The following is a 15764-nucleotide window of genomic DNA, read 5'->3' as shown; positions in this document are numbered from 1 at the left end:
GGCTGGTTCAAGACTCTTTGGCAGGGAAACAGCAGACTCCTTTCCTGAGGCAGCTCTTCTCATCTGACTTCTCTGCATGTTGCTTCGAATTGCTTTCTTAGAGTTGTCTTCTTCAGCAGATTGTTGTCCACAAGTGTGAGAAGCCTGCTTTCCGGAACTCATTCAACCCTGTTTTTAGTGCCAACTACACTCTTCTTTCTTTCCCTTCCAAGGATTCCTAGCAATTTCCAAGGCAGAGTCTTACAGTTCTCCTAGGATGGTCTGGAAAGACGAAGTGGGAATACAACCCCCTATTCTGCAGGCAGGAATGCTAACAGGTTCTTCAACCGGGTTCAGATCTCCAGATCCTTTACTGTACAGCAAAGTTAGCTTTTCTGATGATGACCTGAAAGGAGAATGCAGTTCTTTGCCGCACTGGACGTGTGATCACTGCTGCTCCTCCAACCTTAAACAAGGGAAACGTCATGTGATTCAGCTAGTGAGAAAAACCAGGGAGCAAAATGCATACGGAATGCTGAGCAAGCTATTCTGTTGCTGAGTTTGAAGGATAAAACCTGAAGAGTTGGGCTGAGGCTAGCAACAACCTTTTGGATGCCACGTTAGGACATCAGATCTAATTCTACAATCCCGTGGGCTGTTTTCTTTTACCTTGAGGCATGCTTTCTCTTTGAATGTACTGGAGACCTGGCTGTCCTGGACTTTGCTTTGTACACCAGGGTGGCCTCAAACTCACAGAGATCTGCCTGCCTCTGTCTGTGTAAATTTTTGACCAGTGTCAATTCCTTACCATTTATGATCCTAACTTTTTATTAAGAGTTGAAAGGTTCAAAGGCAGACCATGACTAGAATCCCAGCACTTGAGAGGCAAAGACAGGTAGATCTCTGATTTTGAAGCCAGCATTGTCTACAGAGGGATTTCAAGGACAGCCAGATAACTCTGGGAGAATGAGAGAGAGAGAGAGAGAGAGAGAGAGAGAGAGAGAGAGAGAGAGAGAGAGAGAGAAACAGAGACAGAGTCAGAGACAGAGAGACAGCGAAAGAGACTTCGAAAGAAATGGCATGGGGAGCCATTTGAACACATAAATCCAAGCAGTCTGAGGAGACAAAAACTCTTGAGCCTGGGATGCAAAAGGAATGCCATCTCAATAATACCTAGAGTGCTGAATAGGTGCTGAGGCTTACAAATGAATTATGCAAAGACAAAGACAAAAGACCTACTACTATAGTAATGTTCTTTATGTGGTAGCAGTTAAAATGCCCAGCACAATAATGATATTCTGGTATTCGGGAAAGTATTGAATCAAGCATCATATTCTATTCATAATTATTCATGAGTTAGCAAAAGCATGAAACATGGATAATGAAATTCTCTTGCTTTGAGATTTTCCTGGCTCACCTGTCCTAACACAGGCTAGATCAAGGAGAGACTCCCTAAGATTGTGTGCATTAGTCAATGCTGACAATTTGAGTCATCTACAGCACTAAGAGATTCAATACTCCAAAGAGGGTAAGAGTCTAATTTCCTTTAGCAGTTACAGCAAATATTTAAGCCAGTAGGTGACTAAATTTCCAAACAAGAAAAAGAAAATAAAGAAATGACAAGAAAAGAAGAGAAGAGAAAAGAAAAGAAAATAAAAGAAAAGAAAAGAAGAAAAGAAAAGAAAAGAAAAGAAAACAAAAGAAAAGAAAATTAAAGAAAAGCAATGATTCCTTTGACCTGGAACAATTTGGGACACTGATATTTTATTACCTACTCCTTGAATAAGGACACCTACAATGATTTCATCAAGGCTAAAACTGTATTCGTCATTTTAAAAAATGGCCCAGTGGAAGGGCAATGAAAAAAGGAACACTACTACTCAGTTTCCCTCTCCTCACCAGTGTAGCACTGGTAAAGAGCAACAACCTGCTGCCCCATCGGACTGCATTCAGCCCCAGCCTCTAAAAGGTATCTATCTCCAGAGCAGGGTGCGGGTTTCCCTCAAAATTAAACATTCACAGGCAACATGATTCTAACGGAAATGAAGAGTGCTGCCTTGCTCGACCTCCTTAATCTCTCTTGTAGGTTTCAGATGGCAACAGAAAACGAGACACCTGTGGGGAGAAGCTAAGGGCCCGTGGGAAAAACTATGGTTTAGAGCAACCAGGACCCTTTCTGGAGCAGCATCCTGTCTGGGGGATTGCCAGCCCCATCTGCAACATGAGAAACAGTGCTGACAGACTGTTTCCTCCAAGCATCAATGGCTTTTAGCATTGCTTGCTTTCAAGACACAGTCTAGCTATGTAGCTCTGGCTGGACTGGCAACCCATGGCAGTCCTCCTGCCTCGGTAGAGTGCATGAGATCCCATACCCAGGTGCAGTACTATTAAAAGTTAATGGGATAGGTCAAGACTATTCACAATAAAAACCTTTTTTAATAGTCCTAACACACTCCTACGTCAATCTCTTAACAGACTGTCGCCATAGGGGATGAAAGAAATCGTCACCACCCTTATCCTCCAAAAGCAAACGCTCCAGAAATGGTGGTCGAACATGGCAGAACTCACACCTCAAAATAAATAAATAAATAGATAGATAGATAGATAGATAGATAGATAGATAGATAAATAAACATATACATACATAATAAAGAGACAAATAAAGCAATAACGATATACATAAACAGTAGCCATGGTGGACATTTGGCTAGGTTTTTCGAGAAGCAGTAAACAGTGAGTCCAGAAGAGCACAGAAGGCTCAGAGAGGGGTCTCGATGGAAAGAGACAGGAGGAGGATTATCGCCCTACCAATAACACAGGGCCCTGAATACCACCTTGCTTGGCTCAGAAAGCTTTGTAGGCCTGTTTCCTCAAACCTTAGTCTCAGGCTTCCAGCAAAAATGACTCACAACGCTGTGGTGTGTGAGAACGAATTAGGCCTATGACTGATTTGGAGGAAGGTTTAGGCTGGGAGAACAAGCAGGTGGTGAGCACATCTCAGCACTCCGCTTCTGAGGCACCCAGGGCTCCGGACTGAAAGGCAGGTTCACTGCTACCCCACTGGCCAGGCCTAGGGCACAGGGCTCTCCAACCACCCCCCGGGCTGCCCTCCCAGCCTCCCTGCCAGCATCAAAAGACTCTGCTCATGGCCAACCAGGCAGCTGGCATGTTCTTCCAGGGATGCTCCGCCAGAGTCCTGACCCTGCCCTATGCAGCCCCCCCCCCCTCCTCCACCAAAACATGACTCCTGTCATTCACTGGCCCGCCCGGGGCAGCGGGTGACCAAGGCACCCAACGGGAACTTTGGCCCCCGGCACCTCCAGATTTTGGCCCGCCGCCCTGGCGGGCTGCCCAGGTGGCTGAGCCCCACAGCAGAAGCAGCCCTACACTGACCAGTTGGTGCAGCTCCTTGCGCTGCCCACTGGGTACGGATCAGCACCAAGAGGGCAGCCAGCCGAAGGGGTAGGGGTCGGGCATCCTAGTAACCAAGGACAGCAAAGAGCCCGCCCCTGACTGAGGTCTTGTCCAATCAGCAGCCTCTCCTCCAGAAGAACAAAAGAATTCTTCCCGCCGATTCGTCAGCTTTCCAGTCAGGCAGCGCGTGCTCTTCCAGCACCTGTCCAGAATGCTTGGTGCAGGTGACTGTGACGAAACACTTGGCACATGCGAACCATTCCCAGCTTTACCCCATGCTGGAGCTTTTGCTCCTAGCATCATGGCAAACTTGAGCATCCCACCTTGGGATTCTCACCCGAGCAACCCTTTCTGTTTTGAGCTGGCAGCACTTGTCCTCTCGCTCACACTTTGGAAATGTCAACGGTTTGGTATTTGATTTCTTGCCAGCCTCTGTGCTTGGGGTCGACACAAGTTCTCTGGTGAGGACACTGAGCCGCAGAAGTGTGGCTGAACCAAGGTCACACAGACTTAGGACTTGGTGCTGATAAGGTCCTCACCTCTTCTTGCTCCAGGATTAAGGAGGGTTTTCTAAGCACCTCCCAACAGTGCCTCTCCCCAGTCCAGAGGCACAGCCTTCTGGCCTATGTCTTAACTTTTTCCTTCCTATTCCCCACGTTGATTTTGCATAGATTTAAATCTGCCTGCGGCCCAAATCTCAGCACATAGTGGCCCTGTTTTGCACCAGAGCCCCAGAGCATCCCTTAAATTCCGAAGATACTTATCTTTTGCCCTAGGATATCAGGACTTGACTCCAAGGAAAACTAGAGTTCCCTGAATATGGCTATCCCTTCTTCTCCCTAGTAGGCCCCTAACCCTGGGCTTGGCCTCACGATTAGGATACCAAGGGCATCACAGCACCTGGCCCAACACCAAAATATCCGGACAAACGCTGAGAACATTGATCTTAAGCTTCTCGGAGGCTTGCTTGCTCTCTCTATCTCTATAAGATGAGGATGAACAAGAGGCAGATTTAAGAAGCTCGTGGAGTAAGCCAAGCTACTCAAGAGAAATCATCCATAAGCTATTCTCAGGCCGCTGAGCCTGAAGCTTCTAACACTCTTGTCTTGAATGGAAATCCCATCAGGAGGTGATTCAGTGGAAATGAGCACTTGCTGTCCTTGCAGACAACTTGGGGCCGGTTCTCAACACCCACAGCTGAGCAGCTCTCAGCCAACTGAAATTCCAGTTTCATGGGATTCAACACCCTTTTCTGGCCATCATATATACCAACACACACGAGGCATATATGCCCACAGGCACACATGTACATATAAACATATTTTTTTTATTTATTTTTTTACCGTGTTCTTCCTGGGCAGAGCTTAGTAGTACACACCTCCAATCTCTTGAGGGGAAGAGGAAAGCCAATCTCTAAGTCTGAGGTCTAAACAGTGAATTACATGCCAACAAGGACTGCATAATCAGACCTCATCTCTAAAATAATAAAGACCAGAGGGGTGTTTGTTGTTGTTGTTGTTGTTGATATTGGTTTTGGTTTGTTTGTTTGTTTGTTTCCATAGAGGATATTTATAATTCTTCCTAGTCCCGGGTCTTGTTACTAACTCCACAATGGAGATTGTCCAATTCTCTGATTGGGTTCCTGCTCACCAATTTGACAAAAGGGGGATGATTAAATTAACTTGGAGATCCCAAGCATGGTGGTGCATGCCTCTAATCCCAGCACTCTGGCAGGAAGTGACAGTTGGATCTCTGTGCGTTCAGGTCCAGCCTGGTCTACAAACCGAGCACAGCAGGTCAGTGCTACATGGAGAAAAGCAAAGAAACAAAGAAACAAAGAAGCCAATATTGGTCTAGAGAGTGCTCTGTGCTTAATACCCTTCCAGAGGCCCAAGGAGGAAGTCCCAGCATTCACTGGCTTGCAACTGTATCTAAAGTTCCATTGAAGTTAACACCATCTTCCTACCTCTGTGGTTGCCAGACTTGCATGTGGTGGACAGACATACATTCAGGAAAACATCCATATATATTACACTGAATAAATAAACATACAAATAAGGCAAATACCAAACTGATTGTGGTTGTCAACATTTAAAATCCTAACACGTAAGTGAATGAAGAAAACAAGATCAAGAGTTTGATGTCTACCTGGATTACAAAACAAGTTGGTGAGCTTCCTAGGCTGCCCAGTAACAGTGTCAAAAACAAAACAGGGCAGGGAAAATGGCTCATGGAATAAGCATGCTTGCCACACTAACATAACTACAAAGGTGGATCCCTATAACCAATGCAGACAGGACTCAGAGGTTAAGTTCCTTAGTTCAAACCCCAGCAACCACATGGGGGCTCATGACCCTCGAGAATGAGATCTTCTGGTGTGCAGCTGCCCTCTACGGGTGTACAGGTGTACATGTATTCAGAATATTGAATACATAATAGAGAAATAAATCTTTCAAAAATAAAAAAAATACAAGGAGGAGGGAGGAAGTTGTTCCCTGACTCCAGCACACTCTGTGACGTGGGTTTATATGTGCATGTACAGAATGCACACACACACACACACACACACACACACACACACACACAACCGGAAAAAAACAAAACAAACCAAAACAAAAACGCAGAAAAAAAAAATCTGTTTGGTTGCTTAAGGGCTATAATACTTTTGCGGTGCAAAGAGACTGGAGTATTCACCAGAAACCTAAATGTTTGCAAGATGTTTTGAAAAGCTGGGGAAAATTTGGACTGGACTGTGGAGATAAGTAATGGAGGTAGAGGGAATGATTCTTCATTCATGTTTATTAATTTATTCATTTATTGCCTTGAAACTTAGAAACAATTTCATTTAAGGCCTAAAGTACATTTCTAATATATCAACTTTTGAGAAAACTGTGTCTACAGAATAACGCACTGCTTCTGTCAAGTTAGAAAATACATTAGATTCAAATACAGAAACCTGATAAAAAATCTCCATCTTTCAAAACTTTGAGCAATGATAGAATTAATGCCGAAGGATCAATAAATGTGGATTTGAAGTGGATGGTCGGTTTCAGTCTAAAAGTATATAAAAAAAAAAAAAAAAAAAAAAAGAGGAGCACAAATTCATGGGTTTTGACATATATACATTTAAGTTGAACCTTTGGCACTAGGAACCAGGGCATCTCACCATGTAGCATTAACACATGTTCGAAAAAGGTGTAGTGTGAAATGGGATAGAACCGCCAGTATTAAAGCAATATTGTCAACTAGGCAATAAAATGTTCTTCTAAATTTCTTCTTTCTCTTATTACTGCATACACTGGTAGCAAGTTTAAAATGAGGAAAGCAGTCAGGAGGTAGTCTTTTTATTTCTTCTTACAAGAGAACAGGAAACAAACTTAACATTGGCCCTGTTTTCCACTGACAGTTTTAAAGAACGTCAATTCTACACTGAAAGGACTAAACAAAAGAGTTTACAGGCATCAGACCCTAACGATTGGTCAGTAGACCTTCACAGGGCTTTGAGGTGATACTCAGCAGAAGCCACTTTGTAATCACTGGCAGTAAACAGCGAAGCAGAATTCTTTGCCAGATACTTAAGGAAATCATGCAAATAGCCCAGCAGTAATGGAAGGCTATGCTCATCGAAGGGTGTATTGGCCAACACTGCCCTCTTCTCACCAAGGGGCTTATAGGCCAACATTGCGCCGATTCTCACAAATAATCTCAGTAGGTGTGGTGCCCCATAGATGTGTGACACTGGCACATCAGGGTGAGCCAGCAGGATCTCAGCATACTGGGGCCTTTCAAACTCGTAGAGCAGCTGAGTGCCCAGCATCACATTGAAATACTTTTTTATCCCCCCCCCCACAACTTCATCAACTGCATACTCCTTATTATCAGCCCTTCCGTGTGACTTCGCACAATTGGCATACTCCTCAAGAATGGCATCTACATTCTCTTTAGCAGGGAGTTGGAACAACTGCTTCTGCCTAGTGACCAAGTCCCAGTCCTCCACCAGCCATGGTTTTAATTCTTCAGGAATCTTCACTTCCACTTCCACATCCACTCTCTTCTTCAACGCCTCCTCACTCTCCACAGTGGCAACAGCTCGTGCCCTTTTCTTCCGTGGGGGCTGGGGCATTTTGCTGCTGCTGCCACCATCTCCATTGCCAGGAGTCTTCTGCTTGCTCTTGCTTGTCTTCCGCACAGAACCAGAAGGGGCCTTCTCAGCAGAGCGACCCCCCCATCTTCCTGGAAGGGCTGGTTCAAGACTCTTTGGCAGGGAAACAGCAGACTCCTTTCCTGAGGCAGCTCTTCTCATCTGACTTCTCTGCATGTTGCTTCGAATTGCTTTCTTAGAGTTGTCTTCTTCAGCAGATTGTTGTCCACAAGTGTGAGAAGCCTGCTTTCCGGAACTCATTCAACCCTGTTTTTAGTGCCAACTACACTCTTCTTTCTTTCCCTTCCAAGGATTCCTAGCAATTTCCAAGGCAGAGTCTTACAGTTCTCCTAGGATGGTCTGGAAAGACGAAGTGGGAATACAACCCCCTATTCTGCAGGCAGGAATGCTAACAGGTTCTTCAACCGGGTTCAGATCTCCAGATCCTTTACTGTACAGCAAAGTTAGCTTTTCTGATGATGACCTGAAAGGAGAATGCAGTTCTTTGCCGCACTGGACGTGTGATCACTGCTGCTCCTCCAACCTTAAACAAGGGAAACGTCATGTGATTCAGCTAGTGAGAAAAACCAGGGAGCAAAATGCATATGGAATGCTGAGCAAGCTATTCTGTTGCTGAGTTTGAAGGATAAAACCTGAAGAGTTGGGCTGAGGCTAGCAACAACCTTTTGGATGCCATGTTAGGACATCAGATCTAATTCTACAATGCCGTGGGCTGTTTTCTTTTACCTTGAGGCATGCTTTCTCTTTGAATGTACTGGAGACCTGGCTGTCCTGGACTTTGCTTTGTACACCAGGGTGGCCTCAAACTCACAGAGATCTGCCTGCCTCTGTCTGTGTAAATTTTTGACCAGTGTCAATTCCTTACCATTTATGATCCCAACTTTTTATTAAGAGTTGAAAGGTTCAAAGGCAGACCATGACTTGAATCCCAGCACTTGAGAGGCAAAGACAGGTAGATCTCTGATTTTGAAGCCAGCATTGTCTACAGAGGGATTTCAAGGACAGCCAGATAACTCTGGGAGAGTGAGAGAGAGAGAGAGAGAGACAGAGAGAGAGAGAGAGAGAGAGAGAGAGAGAGAGAGAGAGAAACAGAGACAGAGTCAGAGACAGAGAGACAGCGAAAGAGACTTCGAAAAAAATGGCATGGGGAGCCATTTGAACACATAAATCCAAGTAGTCTGAGGAGACAAAAACTCTTGAGCCTGGGATGCAGAAGGAATGCCATCTCAATAATACCTAGAGTGCTGAATAGGTGCTGAGGCTTACAAATGAATTATGCAAAGACAAAGACAAAAGACCTACTACTATAGTAATGTTCTTTATGTGGTAGCAGTTAAAATGCCCAGCACAATAATGATATTCTGGTATTCGGGAAAGTATTGAATCAAGCATCATATTCTATTCATAATTATTCATGAGTTAGCAAAAGCATGAAACATGGATAATGAAATTCTCTTGCTTTGAGATTTTCCTGGCTCACCTGTCCTAACACAGGTTAGATCAAGGAGAGACTCCCTAAGATTGTGTGCATTAGTCAATGCTGACAATTTGAGTCATCTACAGCACTAAGAGATTCAATACTCCAAAGAGGGTAGGAGTCTAACTTACTTTAGCAGTTACAGCAAATATTTAAGCCAGTAGATGACTAAATTTCCAAACAAGAAAAAGAAAATAAAGAAATGACAAGAAAAGAAGAGAAGAAAAAAGAAAATAAAAGAAATAAAAGAAAAGAAGAAAAGAAAAGAAAAGAAAATTAAAGAAAAGCAATGATTCCTTTGACCTGGAACAATTTGGGACACTAATATTTTATTACCTACTCCTTGAACAAGGACACCTACAATGATTTCATCAAGGCTAAAACTGTATTCGTCATTTTAAAAAATGGCCCAGTGGAAGGGCAATGAAAAAAGGAACACTACTACTCAGTTTCCCTCTCCTCACCAGTGTAGCACTGGCAAAGAGCAACAACCTGCTGCCCCATCGGACTGCATTCAGCCCCAGCCTCTAAAAGGTATCTATCTCCAGAGCAGGGTGCGGGTTTCCCTCAAAATTAAACATTCACAGGCAACATGATTCTAACGGAAATGAAGAGTGCTGCCTTGCTCGACCTCCTTAATCTCTCTTGTAGGTTTCAGATGGCAACAGAAAACGAGACACCTGTGGGGAGAAGCTAAGGGCCCGTGGGAAAAACTATGGTTTAGAGCAACCAGGACCCTTTCTGGAGCAGCATCCTGTCTGGGGGATTGCCAGCCCCATCTGCAACATGAGAAACAGTGCTGACAGACTGTTTCCTCCAAGCATCAATGGCTTTTAGCATTGCTTGCTTTCAAGACACAGTCTAGCTATGTAGCTCTGGCTCGTCTGGCAACCCATGGCAGTCCTCCTGCCTCGGTAGAGTGCATGAGATCCCATACTCAGGTGCAGTACTATTAAAAGTTAATGGGATAGGTCAAGACTATTCACAATAAAAACCTTTTTTAATAGTCCTAACACACTCCTACGTCAATCTCTTAACAGACTGTCGCCATAGGGTATGAAAGAAATCGTCACCACCCTTATCCTCCAAAAGCAAACGCTCCAGAAATGGTGGTCGAACATGGCAGAACTCACACCTCAAAATAAATAAATAAATAGATAGATAGATAGATAGATAGATAAATAAATATATACATACATAATAAAGAGACAAATAAAGCAATAACGATATACATAAACAGTAGCCATGGTGGACATTTGGCTAGGTTTTTCGAGAAGCAGTAAACAGTGAGTCCAGAAGAGCACAGAAGGCTCAGAGAGGGGTCTCGATGGAAAGAGACAGGAGGAGGATTATCGCCCTACCAATAACACAGGGCCCTGAATACCACCTTGCTTGGCTCAGAAAGCTTTGTAGGCCTGTTTCCTCAAACCTTAGTCTCAGGCTTCCAGCAAAAATGACTCACAACGCTGTGGTGTGTGAGAACGAATTAGGCCTATGACTGATTTGGAGGAAGGTTTAGGCTGGGAGAACAAGCAGGTGGTGAGCACATCTCAGCACTCCGCTTCTGAGGCACCCAGGGCTCCGGACTGAAAGGCAGGTTCACTGCTACCCCACTGGCCAGGCCTAGGGCACAGGGCTCTCCAACCACCCCCCGGGCTGCCCTCCCAGCCTCCCTGCCAGCATCAAAAGACTCTGCTCACGGCCAACCAGGCAGCTGGCATGTTCTTCCAGGGATGCTCCGCCAGAGTCCTGACCCTGCCCTATGCAGCCCCCCCCCCTCCTCCACCAAAACATGACTCCTGTCATTCACTGGCCCGCCCGGGGCAGCGGGTGACCAAGGCACCCAACGGGAACTTTGGCCCCCGGCACCTCCAGATTTTGGCCCGCCGCCCTGGCGGGCTGCCCAGGTGGCTGAGCCCCACAGCAGAAGCAGCCCTACACTGACCAGTTGGTGCAGCTCCTTGCGCTGCCCACTGGGTACGGATCAGCACCGAGAGGGCAGCCAGCCGAAGGGGTAGGGGTCGGGCATCCTAGTAACCAAGGACAGCAAAGAGCCCGCCCCTGACTGAGGTCTTGTCCAATCAGCAGCCTCTCCTCCAGAAGAACAAAAGAATTCTTCCCGCCGATTCGTCAGCTTTCCAGTCAGGCAGCGCGTGCTCTTCCAGCACCTGTCCAGAATGCTTGGGGTAGGTGACTGTGATGAAACACTTGGCACATGCGCACCATTCCCAGCTTTACCCCATGCTGGAGCTTTTGCTCCTAGCATTATGGCAAACTTGAGCATCCCACCTTGGGATTCTCACCCGAGCAACCCTTTGTTTTGAGCTGGCAGCACTTGTCCTCTCGCTCACACTTTGGAAATGTCAACGGTATGGTATTTGATTTCTTGCCAGCCTCTGTGCTTGGGGTCGACACAAGTTCTCTGGTGAGGACACTGAGCCGCAGAAGTGTGGCTGAACCAAGGTCACACAGACTTAGGACTTGGTGCTGATAAGGTCCTCACCTCTTCTTGCTCCAGGATTAAGGAGGGTTTTCTAAGCACCGCCCAACAGTGCCTCTCCCCAGTCCAGAGGCACAGCCTTCTGGCCTATGTCTTAACTTTTTCCTTCCTATTCCCCACGTTGATTTTGCATAGATTTAAATCTGCCTGCGGCCCAAATCTCAGCACATAGTGGCCCCATTTTGCACCAAGCACCAGAGCATCCCTTAAATTCCGAAGATACTTATCTTTTGCCCTAGGATATCAGGACTTGACTCCAAGGAAAACTAGAGTTCCCTGAATATGGCTATCCCTTCTTCTCCCTAGTAGGCCCCTAACCCTGGGCTTGGCCTCACGATTAGGATACCAAGGGCATCACAGCACCTGGCCCAACACCAAAATATCCGGACAAACCCTGAGAACATTGAGCTTAAGCTTCTCGGAGGCTTGCTTGCTCTCTCTATCTCTATAAGATGAGGATGAACAAGAGGCAGATTTAAGAAGCTCGTGGAGTAAGCCAAGCTACTCAAGAGAAATCATCCATAAGCTACTCTCAGGCCGCTGAGCCTGAAGCTTCTAACACTCTTGTCTTGAATGGAAATCCCATCAGGAGGTGATTCAGTGGAAATGAGCACTTGCTGTCCTTGCAGACAACTTGGGGCCGGTTCTCAACTCCCACAGCTGAGCAGCTCTCAGCCACATGAAATTCCAGTTTCATGGGATTCAACACCCTTTTCTGGCCATCATATATACCAACAAACACGAGGCATATATGCCCACAGGCACACATGTACATATAAACATATTTTTTTTATTTATTTTTTTACCGTGTTCTTCCTGGGCAGAGCTTAGTAGTACACACCTCCAATCTCTTGAGGGGAAGAGGAAAGCCAATCTCTAAGTCTGAGGTCTAAACAGTGAATTACATGCCAACAAGGACTGCATAATCAGACCTCATCTCTAAAATAATAAAGACCAGAGGGGTGTTTGTTGTTGTTGTTGTTGTTGTTGTTGATATTGGTTTTGGTTTGTTTGTTTGTTTGTTTCCATAGAGGATATTTATAATTCTTCCTAGTCCCGGGTCTTGTTACTAACTCCACAATGGAGATTGTCCAATTCTCTGATTGGGTTCCTGCTCACCAATTTGACAAAAGGGGGATGATTAAATTAACTTGGAGATCCCAAGCATGGTGGTGCATGCCTCTAATCCCAGCACTCTGGCAGGAAGTGACAGTTGGATCTCTGTGCGTTCAGGTCCAGCCTGGTCTACAAACCGAGCACAGCAGGTCAGTGCTACATGGAGAAAAGCAAAGAAACAAAGAAACAAAGAAGCCAATATTGGTCTAGAGAGTGCTCTGTGCTTAATACCCTTCCAGAGGCCCAAGGAGGAAGTCCCAGCATTCACTGGCTTGCAACTGTATCTAAAGTTCCATTGAAGTTAACACCATCTTCCTACCTCTGTGGTTGCCAGACTTGCATGTGGTGGACAGACATACATTCAGGAAAACATCCATATATATTACACTGAATAAATAAACATACAAATAAGGCAAATACCAAACTGATTGTGGTTGTCAACATTTAAAATCCTAACACGTAAGTGAATGAAGAAAACAAGATCAAGAGTTTGATGTCTACCTGGATTACAAAACAAGTTGGTGAGCTTCCTAGGCTGCCCAGTAACAGTGTCAAAAACAAAACAGGGCAGGGAAAATGGCTCATGGAATAAGCATGCTTGCCACACTAACATAACTACAAAGGTGAATCCCTATAACCAATGCAGACAGGACTCAGAGGTTAAGTTCCTTAGTTCAAACCCCAGCAACCACATGGGGGCTCATGACCCTCGAGAATGAGATCTTCTGGTGTGCAGCTGCCCTCTACGGGTGTACAGGTGTACATGTATTCAGAATAATGAATACATAATAGAGAAATAAATCTTTCAAAAATAAAAAAAAATACAAGGAGGAGGGAGGAAGTTGTTCCCTGACTCCAGCACACTCTGTGACATGGGTTTATATGTGCATGTACAGAATGCACACACACACACACACACACACACACACACACACACACACACAACCGGAAAAAAAACAAAACAAACCAAAACAAAAACGCAGAAAAAACAATCTGTTTGGTTGCTTAAGGGCTATAATACTTTTGTGGTGCAAAGAGACTGGAGTATTCACCAGAAACCTAAATGTTTGCAAGATGTTTTGAAAAGCTGGGGAAAATTTGGACTGGACTGTGGAGATAAGTAATGGAGGTAGAGGGAATGATTCTTCATTCATGTTTATTAATTTATTCATTTATTGCCTGAAACTTAGAAACAATTTCATTTAAGGCCTAAAGTACATTTCTAATATATCAACTTTTGAGAAAACTGTGTCTACAGAATAACGCACTGCTTCTGTCAAGGTAGAAAATACATCAGATTCAAATACAGAAACCTGATAAAAAAATCTCCATCTTTCAAAACTTTGAGCAATGATAGAATTAATGCCGAAGGATCAATAAATGTGGATTTGAAGTGGATGGTCGGTTTCCGTCTAAAACTATAAAAAAAAAAAAGAGGAGCACAAATTCATGGGTTTTGACATATATACATTTAAGTTGAACCTTTGGCACTAGGAACCAGGGCATCTCACCATGTAGCATTAACACATGTTCGAAAATGGTGTAGTGTGAAATGGGATAGAACCGCCAGTATTAAAGCAATATTGTCAACTAGGCAATAAAATGTTCTTCTAAATTTCTTCTTTCTCTTATTACTGCATACACTGGTAGCAAGTTTAAAATGAGGAAAGCAGTCAGGAGGTAGTCTTTTTATTTCTTCTTACAAGAGAACAGGAAACAAACTTAACATTGGCCCTGTTTTCCACTGACAGTTTTAAAGAACGTCAATTCTACATTGAAAGGACTAAACAAAAGAGTTTACAGGCATCAGACACTAACGATTGGTCAGTAGACCTTCACAGGGCTTTGAGGTGATACTCAGCAGAAGCCACTTTGTAATCACTGGCAGTAAACAGCGAAGCAGAATTCTTTGCCAGATACTTAAGGAAATCATGCAAATAGCCCAGCAGTAATGGAAGGCTATGCTCATCGAAGGGTGTATTGGCCAACACTGCCCTCTTCTCACCAAGGGGCTTATAGGCCAACATTGCGCCGATTCTCACAAATAATCTCAGTAGGTGTGGTGCCCCATAGATGTGTGACACTGGCACATCAGGGTGAGCCAGCAGGATCTCAGCATACTGGGGCCTTTCAAACTCGTAGAGCAGCTGAGTGCCCAGCATCACATTGAAATACTTTTTTATCCCCCCCACAACTTCATCAACTGCATACTCCTTATTATCACCCTTTCCGTGTGACTTCGTACAATTGGCATACTCCTCAAGAATGGCATCTACATTCTCTTTAGCAGGGAGTTGGAACAACTGCTTCTGCCTAGTGACCAAGTCCCAGTCCTCCACCAGCCATGGTTTTAATTCTTCAGGAATCTTCACTTCCACTTCCACATCCACTCTCTTCTTCAACGCCTCCTCACTCTCCACAGTGGCAACAGCTCGTGCCCTTTTCTTCCGTGGGGGCTGGGGCATTTTGCTGCTGCTGCCACCATCTCCATTGCCAGGAGTCTTCTGCTTGCTCTTGCTTGTCTTCCGCACAGAACCAGAAGGGGCCTTCTCAGCAGAGCGACCCCCCCATCTTCCTGGAAGGGCTGGTTCAAGACTCTTTGGCAGGGAAACAGCAGACTCCTTTCCTGAGGCAGCTCTTCTCATCTGACTTCTCTGCATGTTGCTTCGAATTGCTTTCTTAGAGTTGTCTTCTTCAGCAGATTGTTGTCCACAAGTGTGAGAAGCCTGCTTTCCGGAACTCATTCAACCCTGTTTTTAGTGCCAACTACACTCTTCTTTCTTTCCCTTCCAAGGATTCCTAGCAATTTCCAAGGCAGAGTCTTACAGTTCTCCTAGGATGGTCTGGAAAGACGAAGTGGGAATACAATCCCCTATTCTGCAGGCAGGAATGCTAACAGGTTCTTCAACCGGGTTCAGATCTCCAGATCCTTTACTGTACAGCAAAGTTAGCTTTTCTGATGATGACCTGAAAGGAGAATGCAGTTCTTTGCTGCACTGGACGTGTGATCACTGCTGCTCCTCCAACCTTAAACAAGGGAAACGTCATGTGATTCAGCTAGTGAGAAAAACCAGGGAGCAAAATGCATACGGAATGCTGAGCAAGCTATTCTGTTG

General features: G+C 44.9%; 2 protein-coding genes across 2 annotated transcripts; both read right to left on the bottom strand.

The window, feature by feature from the left end:
- Positions 1–6883: 6883 nt before the first annotated feature.
- On the bottom strand, positions 6884–7795 carry LOC132649971 (mortality factor 4-like protein 2). The gene has a single exon (XM_060374745.1). The coding sequence runs from the start codon at positions 7793–7795 to the stop codon at positions 6884–6886; it is 912 nt and encodes a 303-aa protein (XP_060230728.1).
- A 6688-nt stretch (positions 7796–14483) lies between these two features.
- LOC132650115 (mortality factor 4-like protein 2) lies at positions 14484–15392 on the bottom strand. Its single transcript, XM_060375440.1, has one exon. It carries the CDS (start codon positions 15390–15392, stop codon positions 14484–14486), a length of 909 nt encoding a protein of 302 aa, XP_060231423.1.
- Between the last annotated feature and the right edge of the window lie 372 nt (positions 15393–15764).

Source organism: Meriones unguiculatus, chromosome X (assembly GCF_030254825.1).
Source record: "Meriones unguiculatus strain TT.TT164.6M chromosome X, Bangor_MerUng_6.1, whole genome shotgun sequence".
NCBI lineage: Eukaryota > Metazoa > Chordata > Mammalia > Rodentia > Muridae > Meriones > Meriones unguiculatus.
The sequence above is the reverse complement of the archived record's forward strand: the minus strand, read 5'-3'. Positions and strand labels throughout refer to the sequence as shown.

Excerpts from the sequence above, each read along its gene's own strand:
- LOC132650115 (XM_060375440.1), bottom strand. The coding sequence starts at position 15,392 with ATGAGTTCCGGAAAGCAGGCTTCTCACACTTGTGGACAACAATCTGCT.
- LOC132649971 (XM_060374745.1), bottom strand. The coding sequence starts at position 7,795 with ATGAGTTCCGGAAAGCAGGCTTCTCACACTTGTGGACAACAATCTGCT.